Source organism: Phyllobates terribilis, unplaced genomic scaffold (genome assembly GCF_046119375.1).
Source record: "Phyllobates terribilis strain yellow unplaced genomic scaffold, ASM4611937v1 Scaffold_1__5_contigs__length_1240528914, whole genome shotgun sequence".
NCBI lineage: Eukaryota > Metazoa > Chordata > Amphibia > Anura > Dendrobatidae > Phyllobates > Phyllobates terribilis.
In genome coordinates this window covers 407552568-407568855 of record NW_027362761.1, presented here as the reverse complement: position 1 = coordinate 407568855, position 16288 = coordinate 407552568, and the positions used below count along the sequence as shown (strand labels likewise).

Sequence of the window (16288 nt, the reverse complement as noted above, 5' to 3'; positions counted from 1 at the left end):
CCATCAAGGTCTGCGTTCGAGAACGTCACTCCTTTCCTTCTGAGTCCTGCCATGCGCCCAAACAATAGTTTTTCCCCACATATGGGGTATCTACATGCTCAGGAGAAATTGCACAACAAATTTTTGGGTCAATTTTCTCCTGTTACCCCTTTGAAAGTAAAAAAGTAAAAAATGTGGGGCTAAAATGCGGCTCTACGTTATAAACTTCTGTGAAGAACTTGGGCATTCAAGGTGCTCACCACACATCTAGATAAGCTCCCTGAAGGATCTAGTTTCCAAAATGGTGTCACTTGTGGGGGTTTTCCACTGTTTAGGCACATCAGGGGCTCTACAAACGCGACATGGCATCCACTTATTATTTCAGAAAATTTTGCATTCAAAAAGTCGAATGGCGCTCCGTCCCTTCCAAGCCCTTTTGTGCGCCCCAAACAGTGGTTTTCCCCCACGTATGGGGTATCGGCGTGCTCAGAAGAAATTGCACAACAAATTTTTGGGGTCTATTTTCTCCTGTTACCCTTGAGAAATTTGAAAAAAATGGGTCTAAAGTGAAATTTTTGTGATAAAAAGTCAAATGTTCATTTTTTTCCTTCCACATTCCATTAATTCCAGTGAAGCACCTCAATAAACTTCTTGAATGTGGTTTTGAGCACCTTGAGGGGTGCAGTCTTTAGAATGGTGTCACTTTTGGGTATTTTCTGTCACATAGATCCCTCAAAGTCACTTCAAATGTGATGTGGTTCCTAAAAAAATGGTTTTGTAAATTTTGGTGGAAAAAAGAAAAATTGCTGGTCAACTTTTAACTCTTCTAACTTCCTAACAAAAAAAAAATTATGTTTCCAAAATTGTGCTGATGTAAAGTAGATATGTGAGAAATTTTATTAACTACTGTGTGTGACATAACTCTCCGATTTAAGGGCATAAAAATTGAACGTTTAAAAATTGCTAAATTTTCAACATTTTCGCCAAAGTTCCGTTTTTTCACAAATAAACGCAAGACATATTGAAGAAATATTACCACGATCATGAAGTACAATATGTCAAGAGAGAACAGTCTGAGAATCAGTGGAATCCGGTGAAGCATTCCAGAGTTATTACCTAATAAAGTGACGGTGGTCAGAATAGAAAAAATTGGACCGGTGAAGAAGGTGAAAACAGACTCAGGGCCAAAGGGGGTAATTTGGATTCACTGTATGATTTTTATTAGGGCTATGCCCACTACAAGGTGCTAAGCTTGGTTTAAACAGTCATTTTGTGCTGACAGACTGGCAACATTTTATTAGTTGAAATATACGCATCCAAATTAGCGACTGAAATTACAATTATTCCACCTTAAACTTAAAGGGTAACCGTCGTTTTAATTTTTATTTCATAAATCAATAGTGCATATGATAATATGAAACTTTGCAATATATTTTTTCAGAGAGATTTGCTTCTTTCTTTGCCAGAATTGATCATTAATTATCAAAATTCTCAATTCTGATCTAAAATCTGTATTCAGTGAAGACAGACTTTCCCATTACTGAGATAGGAGATGGCAGTTGCGACGAATACAATTCTAAGTAGACGGGAGGAGGGAGGAGCTAGAGTCAGAGCTCCTCCCCCCTCCTCCTATATCTACATAGAATCTCATCTCCTATCTCAGAAATGGGAAAGTCTGTCTTCACTGAATACAGATTTTAGATCAGAATTGAGAATTTTGATAATGACTGATCAATTCTGGCAGAGAAAGAAGCAGATTTGTAAATCAATTGATTTATGAAATAAAAATTAAAGCGACGGTTACTCTTTAACTGTTCGCCATCTTTAACACACATAAAAAGATATGGCGATGACAGTTAAATAAGAAGAGCACTTAATACGTCACCCCTGGGCACAGCAGGGGGTTGGAGATGCTGGGAGATAATGTTCCAGCTTTTCCCACAACTCCGGACTAGACAAGGTGACTGAACGTGAACTCTTCCCACATCTCTACTCACCTCAGCTGGATGCTGGACAATGTATAAACAAGTGGAAACGCCGAGAGGATGAGCCGGCAGGAAAGGACACAGACACACCTTCTCAGGACGGCTGGAAGAACAGGATTAAAAAAGAAAGTTAATGGATATCGGAAAAAAAACATAAGACAATGACTATTATTAAAAATGAATTCCTACCAGTGACAAGATCAACATCGCCTTGATATTTCACTACACTATTATTAATATATATTTCCAGTATTAAAGCTTAAATACTGTATAAATAGTTACATTTCTTTACTTTGACTTCAGCATAGCTAGAAATTTTAATTGCTGGCAACTAGTTTCGAGCAGGAGGCAAAACCAAAGACAAAAGACAAGCCACAGATTGCCACATCTGCTAAGTAACCCCTCCAAAGGGTTATCCCACCTCATATATTTATAGCATGCTAGCTTGTCATTTTTCAAAACTCCCATATAAAGTAGTTAAAGGAGCTGTACACTACTTATACAACCCATTCTCATTCCCCATGTTTGGCCCCGATAAAATAAAAACACCTATACCCACCTCCTGTGCCAGTGCTGTTCCAGCGGTGTTGGCACATGCATTCCCGGGGCTCCCGCGGCTCCCACTGCCTCTTGATTATGTATACGTCCAAAGGAGGAGACAGTGACGGCCACGCTGATTGGGCGCAGGGCTCACGTGACATACCAACCGCACAAGAGCCCAGGGAACATAAGAACTGACACCTCTGGAACAGCGCTGGCACGGGAGGTGAGCATAGGTGTTTTTATTTTATCGGGGAATAAGAATGGGTTGTCCTGGACAACCCCATTTAATTGTCGTACATGTGCTGCCACCTCTCTATTCCTGTTTGCACCTGATGTGGCTACATTCTTGAGATAGATGTCAGTCCTACTGGGAAAAACCACAAATGTCACACATTTATGGCATATTCCATGGATATGTCATGAATAAATTACATAGGAATGTTCCTTTAATTAAGGATGAAGGCAATTTTAGCATTTGTGTCTTCAGCTTGTGTTATTGCCATTATTTAAAACGGACCTTTCACCAGTTAAACTGGCCACATCGCGGAGTAGTGATGTAGAGCTGAATAACATAGAATTTTTATTTTTAAATTTATTCTAATTTATGGTAAGACAAAGGAGACATTAGCAGTTATTCTTCTCTGGGGGCAGTTTCTTTGACCCCTGCATGACATTGACCAATCATAAGCAGGAAGCATCATGCAGGGGAAAAAAATAACAACCCCAGAAAAGCTTAGAACAGGCTCTTCCTATGAGACACATGTAATGACACAAAGCTCTACTCTCTTCTGATCTCTGCATCACCAGTGCTGAGTACCGTACAGCTATATTTAACTACAAACACCTCTAGCAGCTCTCATCTCAGAGTACTGTCAACTCTGCACCCCCCACACTGACTGCTGTGAGATGAAAGCTGCTAGAACTGGCTTATGATTGGTCAACGTCATGTAGGCAAAAAAGTAACAGCCCCAAAGAAGAATCTCTGATAATGCACACTTGAGCTTAGCATAAAATAGAATTTCATAGAATCATAGAATGATTCTATGAAATTCTATTTTATGCTAAGCTCAAGAAATTTAAACTTTACAAGCTAATATCTCTGCAAGGGAGAGGAAAAATGAAACAATAAAAGCTAGGTTGTTATTCAGACACATTCAGTATGCTGAATTTAAATATTTAACTTGGCAAAGGGGTGGAATAAAAAACTCTGCCACACTGTTTTTATTTTTTTAAGCTCCTTCACTATATTTAAAACTTTATTTTATGGATGGTATGTTTATAAGAATATGTTTCAAGAAAAGCTTGTTTTTTTTATTCCATGCAGAAGAATTTTTTTTATCCCATTCTGGTATTTTTAAGTGTGTAATGTTTCTTATGACAAGAAGATTGTGATATTTCATAGGAAAAGTCCAAAACAGTCTGCGCTGAATTATATTACATCATCCTTTAAAGAATATAGCTGTATTTTAGTTTTTGCTTTGTTCTGTTTTTAAAACCAACTTTTACAAAATATACACATTTTTCAAAGAAAAACTTTAACTTTAACTTTGCATTTAGAGCCGAAAAAAAAATCTTAAAGGAATTAAAGATAATGAGGTATATTGGTGGAATATATACACATCAGTCTGTAAATCAGAATAACACTAGAATTGTGTGTTTTATATTAGAAGAGGAGCTGGGAAAGTAGCCCCAGTTGATGACTGGACCAATGATTTAATAGCAGTGTTAATGTCTTTGCCCTCGACGTGATTATTAAGATTATAACGTAATGACATTACAACAGCTAATATATTGTTTCAATTGCCTCAATAATTAGGTGCGAGGAAAGTCCAATACAAACACTTGCTTTAAAACACATTGCTCCAGCTAATCAATTACAGCCTGACAAAATCAGAAGCCTGCTATTCGCCGCATGGACCTATAACACAGCCTAGAACAATCGCTCAAGTTTCACGCATTTCGCAAATCAAATCATGCACGGTTTGACCCGGAATAGATTTAAGAGGTGAGAGGTAAGTCAAGCAATTCAAGCTCCACTCCAAAACAGAATAGGTGAAGGAACATCAAAGAGACTGCCAAAGCACAAATAACTCGTTCCATCAGGGTCTCCTATGAAACACCACTAATAAGGCTAGGATTGGCCATTCATGTCACTATACAAAGGCAAAATTCAATACATACTGCAGCATAAACTGGTCAAAAACTGTATTTAGCTTTTGAATGGGACAAACGTTCTATAAGGGTCTTCAACGTCTTAATGTTTTCTGGTTTAAGTAAATAATTTATTAAAGAAGCACTCCTCCTCCCATCAAAATTTGTATCCTCTGAAGATATTACCGTCATCATATTGTATAGCACTGTGTACTTAAAATTTCTCATTTTGCCCTTCTACCCAGTTAATTCTTCTTTTTTTCATTAGGTCTATGACATCACGTGATTAAAAACTGACTAGCTGAATCCTTCTACGCTCTATGAAGAAACAAGACGTCTATTTTCCCTATGAGTCATAATTCATTGCAAAAGTCCCTGGCAGGGGGAAGGAGCAGAGCAGTTGGGTCAGGAGTTGAAGATGGAAATGACTCATACAGGGAAAAACCAAGGTTACTTACCAGTAGCCGTTTTTTTTTCTGAACCCATAACAGCACACCTTGAGAGAGAGATCCGCCCCACCAAGGACAGGAAACCGTCTGAAATAAAAGGGCGGTACCTCTCCCTCGCTTCAGTTGATTTTCGGAGCATTGAGAGGACCTCCAGAAAAGGTTAGACACATAACCAACACCTACAATATATATAATTACCCCAAACATAAAGTGCACACCAGGGTGTGAGAAAAAACAAGGGGGGGGGACTATGGGTGCTGTCATGGGTTCAGGAAAAACTGGCTACCGGTAAGTAACCTTGGTGTTTTCCCCTCACCCATGACAGCACACCTTGAGAGAATTTTGGAGAATATGAGCACCCTATGAAGGGACCACCACCTGAAGTACCCTTCTCCTAAAGGTGAGGTCAGAGGATATATCCAACCAATAGTGCTTGTAGAAGGTGGATGATGCAGACCAAGAGGTTGCTACAGCTCTGGTGGAATGAGCTTTAATACCGTCCGGCGCCGGGACTCCTGTAGATATGTAAGCTAGACAAATGGCCTCCCTAAGCCACCTAGAAATAGTCCCCTTTTGACACCCCCTGACCTTTCCTACTCCCCTGAAAAGCCAGAAACAAGGAGTGGTCCTTCCTCCACTGACTAGTCTTGTCTATGTACTGTAGCAAAGCTCTTCTAACATCCAGATTGTGGAATCTAACCTCCCCTGGGTTTTTTGGGTTGCTACAGAATGAGGGAAGCACAATCTCTTGATTACAGTGGAATCTGGACACTACTTTCGGAAGGTATGCTGGATCTGAACGTAGGACAACCCGGTCATCATGAATTTGGGTGTACAGGGGAATCAACAGAAAGGGCCTGCATGTCAATCACCCTGCGGGTTGATGTTAGGGCCACTAGGAGAATGGTTTTAAAGGTGAGGATCTTTGGAGAGATAACCTGCAGGGGTTCAAATGGGTCACCAGAGAGTGTGTTTAAGACCAAATTCAGGTCCCAGGGAGGAACTCTGAGAGCCCGAACTGGTTTAGATCTGGAACAGGATTTAATGAATCTACAGACCCACATGTTCCCCACCAGGTTGCAATTATAGAGCTATAAATCTTAGTTGTTATTGGCTTCCTACTACCCAATAGGGTAGAAACTAGGCCCGGTGAAAACCCCCTATTAGTAACATCCTCTCAAATTCCAAACCGCCAGATGCAAACCTTTGGCTTGTGCATGGAATACCGGTCCCTGGATGAGAAGGTCCGGCCTGTCAGGCAGGACCCAGGGATCCAAGACCGACATTAGACAAAGCAGGGAGAGCCAGGGTCTTTTTGGCCAAAAAGGGGCTATTAGAATTATCCTTGGCCCCTCCTCCCGAATTTTCCTCACAACTGCCGGGATCATTACTATCGGTGGAAAAGCATAGGCCCTCCTGAACTTCCAGGGTATTTGGAGAGCGTCTACAGCATAGGGATTCTCTGTCGGATCTAGTGAACAGAATCTCTTCACCTTCCTGTTTGCCCTAGTGGCGAACAAATCTATGTCCGGTGACCCCCATAGTTGGATAATCTGCGTGAAAGACTATCGGGTTCAGGGCCCACTCTCCTTGTCTTAAAGTGTAGTGACTGAGAAAATCTGCCTTGAAATTTTCTACCCCCCGGATGTAAAGAGCACTGAGTGATGGGAGATGCTGTTCCGCTAGTTGCAGGATTCTGTTTGTCACTACCATCAGGGAGCGTGATCTTGTTCCTCCCTGGTGATTTATATAAGCCACTGTTGTCCGATTGTCGGACCTGACCAGGACATGGTGACCCTGATTGTGGGGAAGGAAGCCTATCAGGGATTTCTCCACTGCCCAAAGTTCTTTTAGGTTCGATGATGTCCCTATTTCATGACGTAACCAGCGCCCCTGAACTGAGAGATCTGCCAGGTGACCCCCCCCAGCCAGAGCCACCTGCATCTGTTGTGATTATATGGTCGATTGGTCTGGACCACTGCAAGCCTGAGGTCAGATTTTCCCTCTTTGTCCACCATGACGAGTGGAGTCTACCGTCTCTAAGAAAAGAGATCTTTTTTTCTAAATGTCCGTTGAAGGATCTTTGCGCTGACAGGACCTCCCACTGAAGAAGCCTCATATGACCTTGGGCCCATCTGACTGCTGGGAGACAGGACGTCATGGAGCCCAGTAGGGACATTGCTCCTCTCAAGGACATCACTGGAGACTCTATGGCCCTTGTGACCAAGTTGATTATTTTGCAAACTTTGTCTTCCGGGAGGAAGCAGGCTTGGAGTTGAGAATTTAGGGTCAAGCCCAGAAAGATTTGAGTCCTTTAGGGGGATAGTTTTTATTTTTGATAATTTATCAACCATCCTAGCTGATGTAAAGCTATTTTGACATCTAAAAGTTGAGAGGAACAGTGGTCTTCTGATCTCCCTATTACCAAAAAGTCACCTAAGTAGGGAACAATCACCACGTTTTTGATTCAGAGAAAAGCTGTCACCTCCACTGTAATGCACACGCCCGGACTGACTGGCGTGTGCGTGTTTAGTGGTTCCACTGTGCCATGAACCGGAGAGTGCCTGGAGGGGCGTAACTAAGTATCTGCCCGATCCGACCAAGGTCGCAAGACAGCATACGACGCCAGTGCACCAGGGAGGAACCGAGCAGAGGGACCAGGGTCTACTCCAGGTCAGACTCCGGACACGGCTGTTGACCCACACCGGGGAATACAGGAACAGGCAGGCTGGGTAGGGTCCAGTACAGACTGGGAGGCAAAATTCAGAGCCGCAGATGCGGTCAACAAACAGAGTAAAGCGAAACCGCAGGTGCAGTAGACAAGGCAGAGAAAAGAGAAACCGCCGACGCGGTAGACAAGGCTGAGCAGAGCGAAACCGCAGACGCGGTAGACAAGGCTGAGCAAAGCTAAACCGCAGACGCGGTGGACAGGGCTGTGCAATGCGAAACCGCAGACGCGGTGGACAGGGCTGAGCAAAGCGAAACCGCAGACGCAGTGGACAGGGCTGAGCAAAGCGAACCCGCAGACGCGGTGGACAGGGCTGAGCAAAGCGAAACCGCAGACGCGGTGGACAGGGCTGAGCAAAGCGAAACCGCAGACGCGGTGGACAGGGCTGAGCAAAGCGAAACTGCAGACGCGTTGGACAGGGCTCTGTTCACACGGAACAGACTGGAAGGGAAAGGCAGAACCAGATACCCACAGGGTACTTGCAGTGAAGTAGCGAGTGGACCACAAACTCACAAACGGAAGTACAGTGACAATGAACAGGAATAGGTACGAGTTCAGACTCTGCAGAAAAAGGAAAGGTACGGACATAGAGAAAAACAGGAAACAGGCTAGAAGAGTATTCAGACAAGAACAGACACAGTAGCAAGATACAGGAGCGGGTCTAGGTATGCAGCCCCTAGAAGGCGGGAGGAACAGGCTAGGAGCGTGTTCAGAGAGGCTTGGAAATACAGACTCCAGGAAAGGCAGGCAAGCAAACACAGAAAGGGACCTGGCACGTTCAGAGTGAAAGAGTACACTGAATGAAACACAATGCTCAGGCAGGGATTCATTGGAGCAGCTGGGTTAAATACCAGGTGACAGACAGCAATAGGCTGAGGACGCACAAGGGGTGTGCCCGAAGCAGGTACAAGAAACAGGAAGTGATCGGGCGCCGCCCTTAAGCAGCAGAAACAGAGGCAAGCAGACAGCATGGAGGGAAGCCAGGCTAGCAGACTGGACTGGAGATCAAGTGCGCGCTCCTGCACAGTGGGAGATGGACCACTATGCAAGGACGCCGCCAGGTATGTTACATCCGCTATCACTTTTGTAAACACTCTCGGAGCTATCGAGAGTCCAAAAGGTAGGGCAATAAATTGGAAATGCCTCAATTCCCCCTGAATGAATAGGGCTACCCTTAGGTACTTCTGGTAGTCTGGATGGATTGGGACGTGATAATAGGCATCTTTTAGGTAAATAACTGCCATCAAACAATTGTAGTGTAGGAGTTTTACTGCCGAGTTCACTGATTCCATCTTAAAAGTCTGGTTTTCTATCAGCTCTTGAGGTTGATGATGGTCCTTAAGGACCCATTTGTTTTTTTTTATCACAAATAGGGGGGAATAAAATCTCCTTCCCCTTTGTGAATCGGGAACTTCGTGACGGACCTGTTTGTTTACTAAATCTAGTATCTACGACTCTATGGCTATCTGCTCCTCCCTGGACTTCCTCCTAGGGGTGATCATGAAAGTTCGGTGAGGGATTTGACTGAAGCGTATCTTTAGGCCACTCCTTATGATAGTCAACACCCAGGGATTTGATGTAATGGTTTCCCAAGCTGGGATAAAATGGGATAGCCTTCCACTGACCTCTAGCCTGGCGTCATTGGGAAGATTTTTTAGTACTGGAGGATGGTCCTCCAAACATATAACCTGACTCTTTTTTAGATCTGGACTCCCATCTTTTTCTTTCTCTGGGAGGGCGACCCCGGTTAAATCTCTTCCTCCGAAAGTAGGAACTTTTCATGTCCCCCGTGAACCCTGGGAAACCTCTCTTCCGGTCGCCAGCCTTCTCCAAAAGCTCATCCAGTTTTTGGCCGAATAAGAGTTTGCCGTCACAAGGGAGGGAACATAACTTATGTTTTGACTGCAGGTCTCCTGGGCAAGACCCAGAGACACTATCCTCGAAGGGGTACCTCCTTTTAGAGGATGAGGGCAACATTTCAGATTTCTCAGGCTTCCTCCATTCCCAGGCTATAAGGGTCTGAATTTTAGGGTTCACCGGAAAGGAGCGTCTCTTTTTCTTCCAGGCCCGCAAACATAATATCTCGTCCCTTGAGAAAGCAACGCATTGTCCACGCGAAACGCGCGTTGGGTAGGTGTTTTTTGTACCCTTTGTACCTTTTGTACCTTTTTCATCCCCACTTGGGGGGTTCTCAGCCCTTGGGTTAGTGCCTTGACTATTTATTGATGTTTTACTATTCAGCCTAGTGTATTTTCACTTGCATTGCCTTTTTGCCCCTTATTGTTTTTAGATTTTGTACGGATTATGGGGTATTCCAGCAGTATTTTCTGCTCCCCTGCTTACTCTTTGAGTGGCTTGGCGTGCTTAGTGTCTATTACTTGCTGTACATCATGTTTTGCACTTTAATGTCGCCTACCTGAGGTCTGATTATTTCTGTTTGGGGTCTCTGCTCTTTTTGCACACATCATGATTCATATTCCCTCTTATGGACTTTACATGTACTTTTTAGTGTATTTATACCAATAATAAAATTCCTTTTGTATTTGCATTTTGAAAGCTCCGTCTCTGTCTCTTGTTGTTTATGTATTTTGGAGCTATGTTGCTGGTTTGACACGTGTGTGCTTGTAGACTTATATGGGCACTGACTTGCCTCCAGCAATTATGTTTTTGGGTTTGATTTTGCAAACATAATATCTTCCAGCGATCTGACTGCCTTCTCCTCCCTTAATCCCATGGTTGATCTGACAGCTCTGACCAACTTGTCTGTACCCTCAATAGGGAAACAGGGCCAACCACTGTCTGATGAAGAGGAGGATGTTGATTCACTGAGGCATGGATCCTCCGACTGGGAGGATGAATCATAGTCGGAGGAGATATCCCTATGGGATCTTTTTCCCTTTAAGTAAACCCTTTAGGGAATCTTTTACCTCTGTACGGATTATGGACCTCAAATTATATGCAAAATCCGGAGTACTCTCCGCTATGGTTCGGTTAATACAGCTTGCACAAAGCTCTTTCTGCCAATCTATGGAAAGGGGAACTTGGCATAAGGCACAAACCCTGTGCTTCTGTTTGGCGCTACTCTTCTTAGACTCCTAAGGAATGAAGCACATAATAACTTTCCATTACTATCAAGTTACATTCACGAAGATCACTCAACTCTGAAGTCACAAAAGGGTACCGGATTTGGAGGCAGTGGGGGAACATAAGATGAATCCCCTCTGGATGGCCCTGAAGCATCCGACACCTTACTCCTCCAGCTGCTGCTACAGTTGCTTGAGCGGCTGTCTGTGTGAGAGGCGTCAGACTGTTTCTTGGGCTGGCATTGCAGAGGTGGAGGGGTCAGCTGCTGCTGTTCCTGGTTGTCCTGGTCTGCCATAGCTGCTATACCATAAGCTCAAGCATAGCAGCATTTGTCAGGACAACCCCCCCCCACCTTAAATAGGGCACATCCGGAACCTCCTCCGGTTCAGGTGCCCTCCCCCCACCTGATGCCTGCCGGCCAAGGTTCCAAAATCGCTTGAGGGGCGCCGCCATGATGGATCCGGGAGCCACCCCCCGACGTCACCGGGCACGCCTTTCCCAGCATGCACCACGCCGTGACATCAGGTGCGTCACACCCGGAAGACGCCGCTCCAAGCATGCGGCCAGCAAGGAACTTGTGGCAGGGGGAGGGAGGCGCAGCGGTCTGCGGGGAGCCGGAGCCCTCCTCACCGCCTGCGCACGCTCGGACACGGCCCCAGGGAACTGTGGACGGCGCTTCTGGATCCTGGAACCCAGTGCACACGCCGGCACCTGCTCTTCCACACAGGAACAGACTCATGTACAGCATACTTTTCTTCCACAGACAGGTTCCCATCAAGGACAGAAAGCCAACTGAAGCGAGGGAGAGGTACCGCCCTTTTATTTCAGATGGTTTCCTGTCCTTGGTGGGGCGGATCTCTCTCTCAAGGTGTGCTGTCATGGGTGAGGGGAAAAATAGACTTCCTATTTCTTCATAGAGCTTAGAAGGATTCAGCTAGTCTGTTTTTAATCATGTGATGTCACAGACCAAGGGGATAAGAGAAGAATTATCTGGGTAGAAAGGCAAAATGAGCAATAGTAAGTACACAGGGCTATATAATACGATGACTGCAATATATTAAGAGGATAAAAACTTTGATAGGTTCTCTTTAAAGAAGCACTCCTATCAGCTGATTCATGCTGCCCCAACGTTGGTCAGGATAAATCACAGCCTGGCTGCACAATTTCAGAGACCTGTCAATCACCTGGACCAGGTCTGGGAAAAGCCAGTCAGGGTACAGATTAGTCTTGTCTATGGCTACGGACTTTCAAACTATATGACTATATCATCTATAATGACTGTATTATACCTGGCTGCAATCGTGCAGTTGCAGCAGTTGTCACCTCCAGCAGTGGATGGATGTAAGCATTGCGTGGAGAAGCACACCGCAGCTCTGTACACCGTGCAGTGTCGTTTTTGAAACAAAGCAGCCATGTTTTTCTAATCATGGACAATCACTTTAAAATGTGCGTAAGGGAGCAATGCAGTGCTGTACAAAAGAGACCACCCTCTTGTTAAGGCAGAAAGATGTGCACACAAAAGAGCTGGACTTTCAACAACTAGAAAATCAGTTTTGCAGGATTATATGTGAAAATGCAAAACTGTATGGTTCTGCATAATCTGACAATCGGGCAGAATATGCAAATATGATACATCTCCAGGGGAAAACTTCATTGATATATATTTTACTGACTTGCTGACATAGGCAATCTTCACTCGGTTTATGTGGAGACAAAATAATAGGGCAATGGTAACAGTATCTTCCTGACAATGTAGAATTCTTCCTATCCCTCTCTATTTCAGTGTGTGTATAATAACAAAACACTCACGTCAAGCTAAAAAAGAATCATAGGTATCATCATTGTGGAAATGGACGTTTTATCTAATAATAATCTTTTTTTAATTTTTTTTTTTATTTATTTATATAGCGCCAACATATTCCGCAGCGCTTTACAATTCAGACAATTTACAGACATTATGCAACTGTCCCCATTGGGGCTCACAATCTACATTCCCTATCAGTGTGTCTTTGGAGTGTGGGAGGAAACCGGAGAACCCGGAGGAAATCCACGCAAAAACGGGGAGAACATACACTGCTCAAAAAAATAAAGGGAACACTTAAACAACACAATGTAACTCCAAGTCGATAACACTTCTGTGAAATCTACCTGTCCAGTTATGAAGCAACACTGATTGTGAATCAATATCTCCTGCTGTTGTGCAAATGGAACAGACAACTGGTAGAAATGATAGGCAATTAGCAAGATACCCCCTCTAAAGGAGTGGTTCTGCAGGTGGTGACCACAGACCATTTCTCTGTTCTCATCCTTTTTGGCTGTTGTTTTGGTCACTTTTTCATTTTGCCATTGCTCTCACCCCTAGAGGTACAGTAGCATGAGGCGGTGTCTACATTACAACCCACAGAAGTTTCTCAGGTAGTGAAGTTCATCCAGGATGGCACATCAGTGCGAGCTGTGGCAAGAAGGGTAGCTGTGTCTGTTACCACAGTGTCCAGAGCATGGAGAAGATACCAGGAGATGTGGAGGGAGCCATAGGAGGGCAACAACCCAGCAGCAGGACCGTTACCTCCTCCTTTGTGCAAGGAGGAACAGGAGGAGCACTGCCAGAGCCCTGCAAAATGACCTCCAGCAGGCCACAAATGTGCATGTGTCTGCACAAACGGTTAGAAACCAACTCCATAAGGGTGGTATGAGGGCCCGACGTCCACAGATGGGGGTTGTGCTCATAGCCCAACACCGTGCAGGATGCTTGGCATTTGCCACAGAACACCAGGATTGGCAAAGTCGCCACTGGCACCCTGTGCTCTTCACAGATGAAAGCAGGTTCACACTGAGCACATGTGACAGACGTGACAGAGTCTGGAGACGCCGTGCAGAGTGATCTGCTGCCTGCAACATCCTTCAGCATGACCGGTTTGGCAGTGGGTCAGTAATGGTGTGGGGTGGCATTTATTTGGAGGGCCGCACAGCCCTCCATGTGCTCGCCAGAGGTAGCCTGACTGCCATTAGGTACCGAGATGAGATCCTCAGACCCCTTGTAAGACCATATGCTGGTGCGGTTGGCCCTGGGTTCCTCCTAATGCAGGACAATGCCAGACCTCATGAGGCTGGAGTGTGTCAGCAGTTCCTGCAAGATGAAGGCATTGAAGCTATGGACTGGCCCGTCCATTCCCTAGACCTGACTCCGATTGAGCACATCTGGAACATCATCTCACTCCATCCACCAACATCACGTTGCACCACAGACTGTCCAGGAGTTGGCGGATGCTTTAGTCCAGGTCTGGGAGGAGATCCCATAGGAGACCATTCGCAACCTTATCGGGAGCATGCCCAGGCATTGTAGGGAGGTCATATCGGCACATGGAGGCCACACACAATACTGAGCCTCATTTTGACTTGTTTTAAGGACATTACATCAAAGTTGGATCAGCCTGTAGTGTGTTTTTCCACTTTAATTTTGGGGGTGACTCCAAATCCAGGCCTCCATAGGTTAATAAATTTGATTTCCATTGATGATTTTTGTGTGTGATTTTGTTGTCAGCACTTTCAACTTTGTACAGAACAAAGTATTCAATGAGAATATTTCATTCATTCAGATCTAGTGTTAGAACCTTGCTGTTAGGTTTTTTTTCCTTTGCTGGTCACATGACCTTGTTGGCCTATTTAGTCCTGCTCCGCCCTTCTGGCTTTGCTGGACTTCATTGTATATCTACTTTCTAGCTAGCCTGTGCTCTGTATCTAACTCTGTTAGTTTGCTTGGTCTACGGACCTCTATGTTCTATCTATTTTGTTTGTTCGTCTGTCTGCTACTATTTCTGTTAGGAGGTGTCCCATATTCCTCCCAGTCCTTAGTACTTGTAGGGATTCCCTCCCCACATCTATAGGTCTTCGTACAGACTAGATTAGGACTTTAGCAGGTCTGATCGCAGGATCAGGTTCCCTGTTACATCGTAGGGATTCAGCTGAGTCTCATAGTAGGGACAGATCTCCTCTCTTTCCTTAGCTCTGGTAGCAGAACATAACAGTAAGTCCAGCCTGCAAATTCTCTAAGGAAAGATTTTTCTGTTCCATCATGGTGTCGGTTCAGGATTTGGCTCATCGCCTGCAGGGACTCTCTCTGGAGGTGGCCGAACTCCGTCAGCACGTGAGTAACTGTCCTGGAGCACATTTCTTAGAGCCTAAGGTATGTTTGCCGGATTTATTTTTTGGTGAACACCGAGAATTTTTTTCATTTAAAAATGCTTGCTTATTGTATTTTCGTTTGAGACCTAAGTCCTCTGGGGATGAATCCCAGCGCGTAGGGTTCATAATGTCACTTTTGCGCAAAGAGCCTCAGGAGTGGGCCTTTTCTTTGCAACCTAGTGATTCATGCTTCAGATCAGTGGATAGTTTTTTTTCTGCTTTGGGACTATTATATGATGATCCTGACCGTGTCGCATCAGCTGAGACTGAGTTGAGACGTCTAAAACAAGGATCGGGTAATGTGGAAAAATATTGTACACATTTTCGTCGTTGGTCCACTCAAACAGGGTGGAACGATTCTGCTCTGAAAAGTCTATTTCTTGCTGGGCTCAGTGAAAGGGTTAAAGACCTGCTAATTGCTTATCCTACACCTGAGGATTTGCAACAGGCTATGCAATTAGCTATACGGGTGGATAGAAGACTGCGTGCTAGGGTTAATGAGAGCAAATCCTCTGCTATGTCAGTTTCTGGTTATGATAATGTGTGTACTAACAGTGGTGAACCGATGGAGATTGGATCGGTGGCACCTCGCTCTCAAGAAAAAGACCGTCGTTTTTCGGAAGGCTTGTGCTTCTATTTTGGAAAATCTGGTCATTTGATTAAAGGCTGTGAGCTTCGGATGAAGAAAGAAAAAAAAATGGTCAGTCACGCCCGTATTGCCTGTTTAAATTCCAAGGGTATATTTTTAGCTGCTTCCACGATTGCTCAGAAAAAATTAATGGAATTTCGGGTATTTGTTGATTGCGGGTCTACACTGAATGTAATTGATGGGGGATTCGTGGAAAAACTCAATTTAAAACCTGAACCTTTATCATCCCCCATTGCTGTGGTTTCTGTGGATGGCTCCCCTTTGAAGAATATTACTCTCAAGGTCAGTGAATTTCCTCTCACTATTAATGGTGTTCACCATGAGAAACTGGATTTGGTAGTGTTGAATAACTTGCCTTCTCCAGTAATATTGGGTTTGCCCTGGTTAAAATTTCACAATCCTGTACTGGATTGGTCTACCAGTGAAATTAAATCCTGGAGCCATAAATGTTATGAGAAGTGTTGTAATGGGCGTATTGCAGCTTTGGATAGGGGAGAATTGCCTGTTCCTATTCAGGATTTTTGGAGATTTTTTCTGA

General features: G+C 44.4%; 1 protein-coding gene across 1 annotated transcript in view; it reads right to left on the bottom strand.

Annotated features, from left to right (window-relative positions):
* The window catches only part of DTWD2 (DTW domain containing 2), a 302084-nt gene that overhangs the window by 170862 nt on the left and 114934 nt on the right, over positions 1-16288 (bottom strand). The window contains exon 3 of the mRNA XM_073654944.1: positions 1977-2067. Within this exon, the coding sequence (XP_073511045.1) occupies positions 1977-2067 (91 nt within the window). The remainder of the gene's footprint in view (positions 1-1976; positions 2068-16288) is intronic.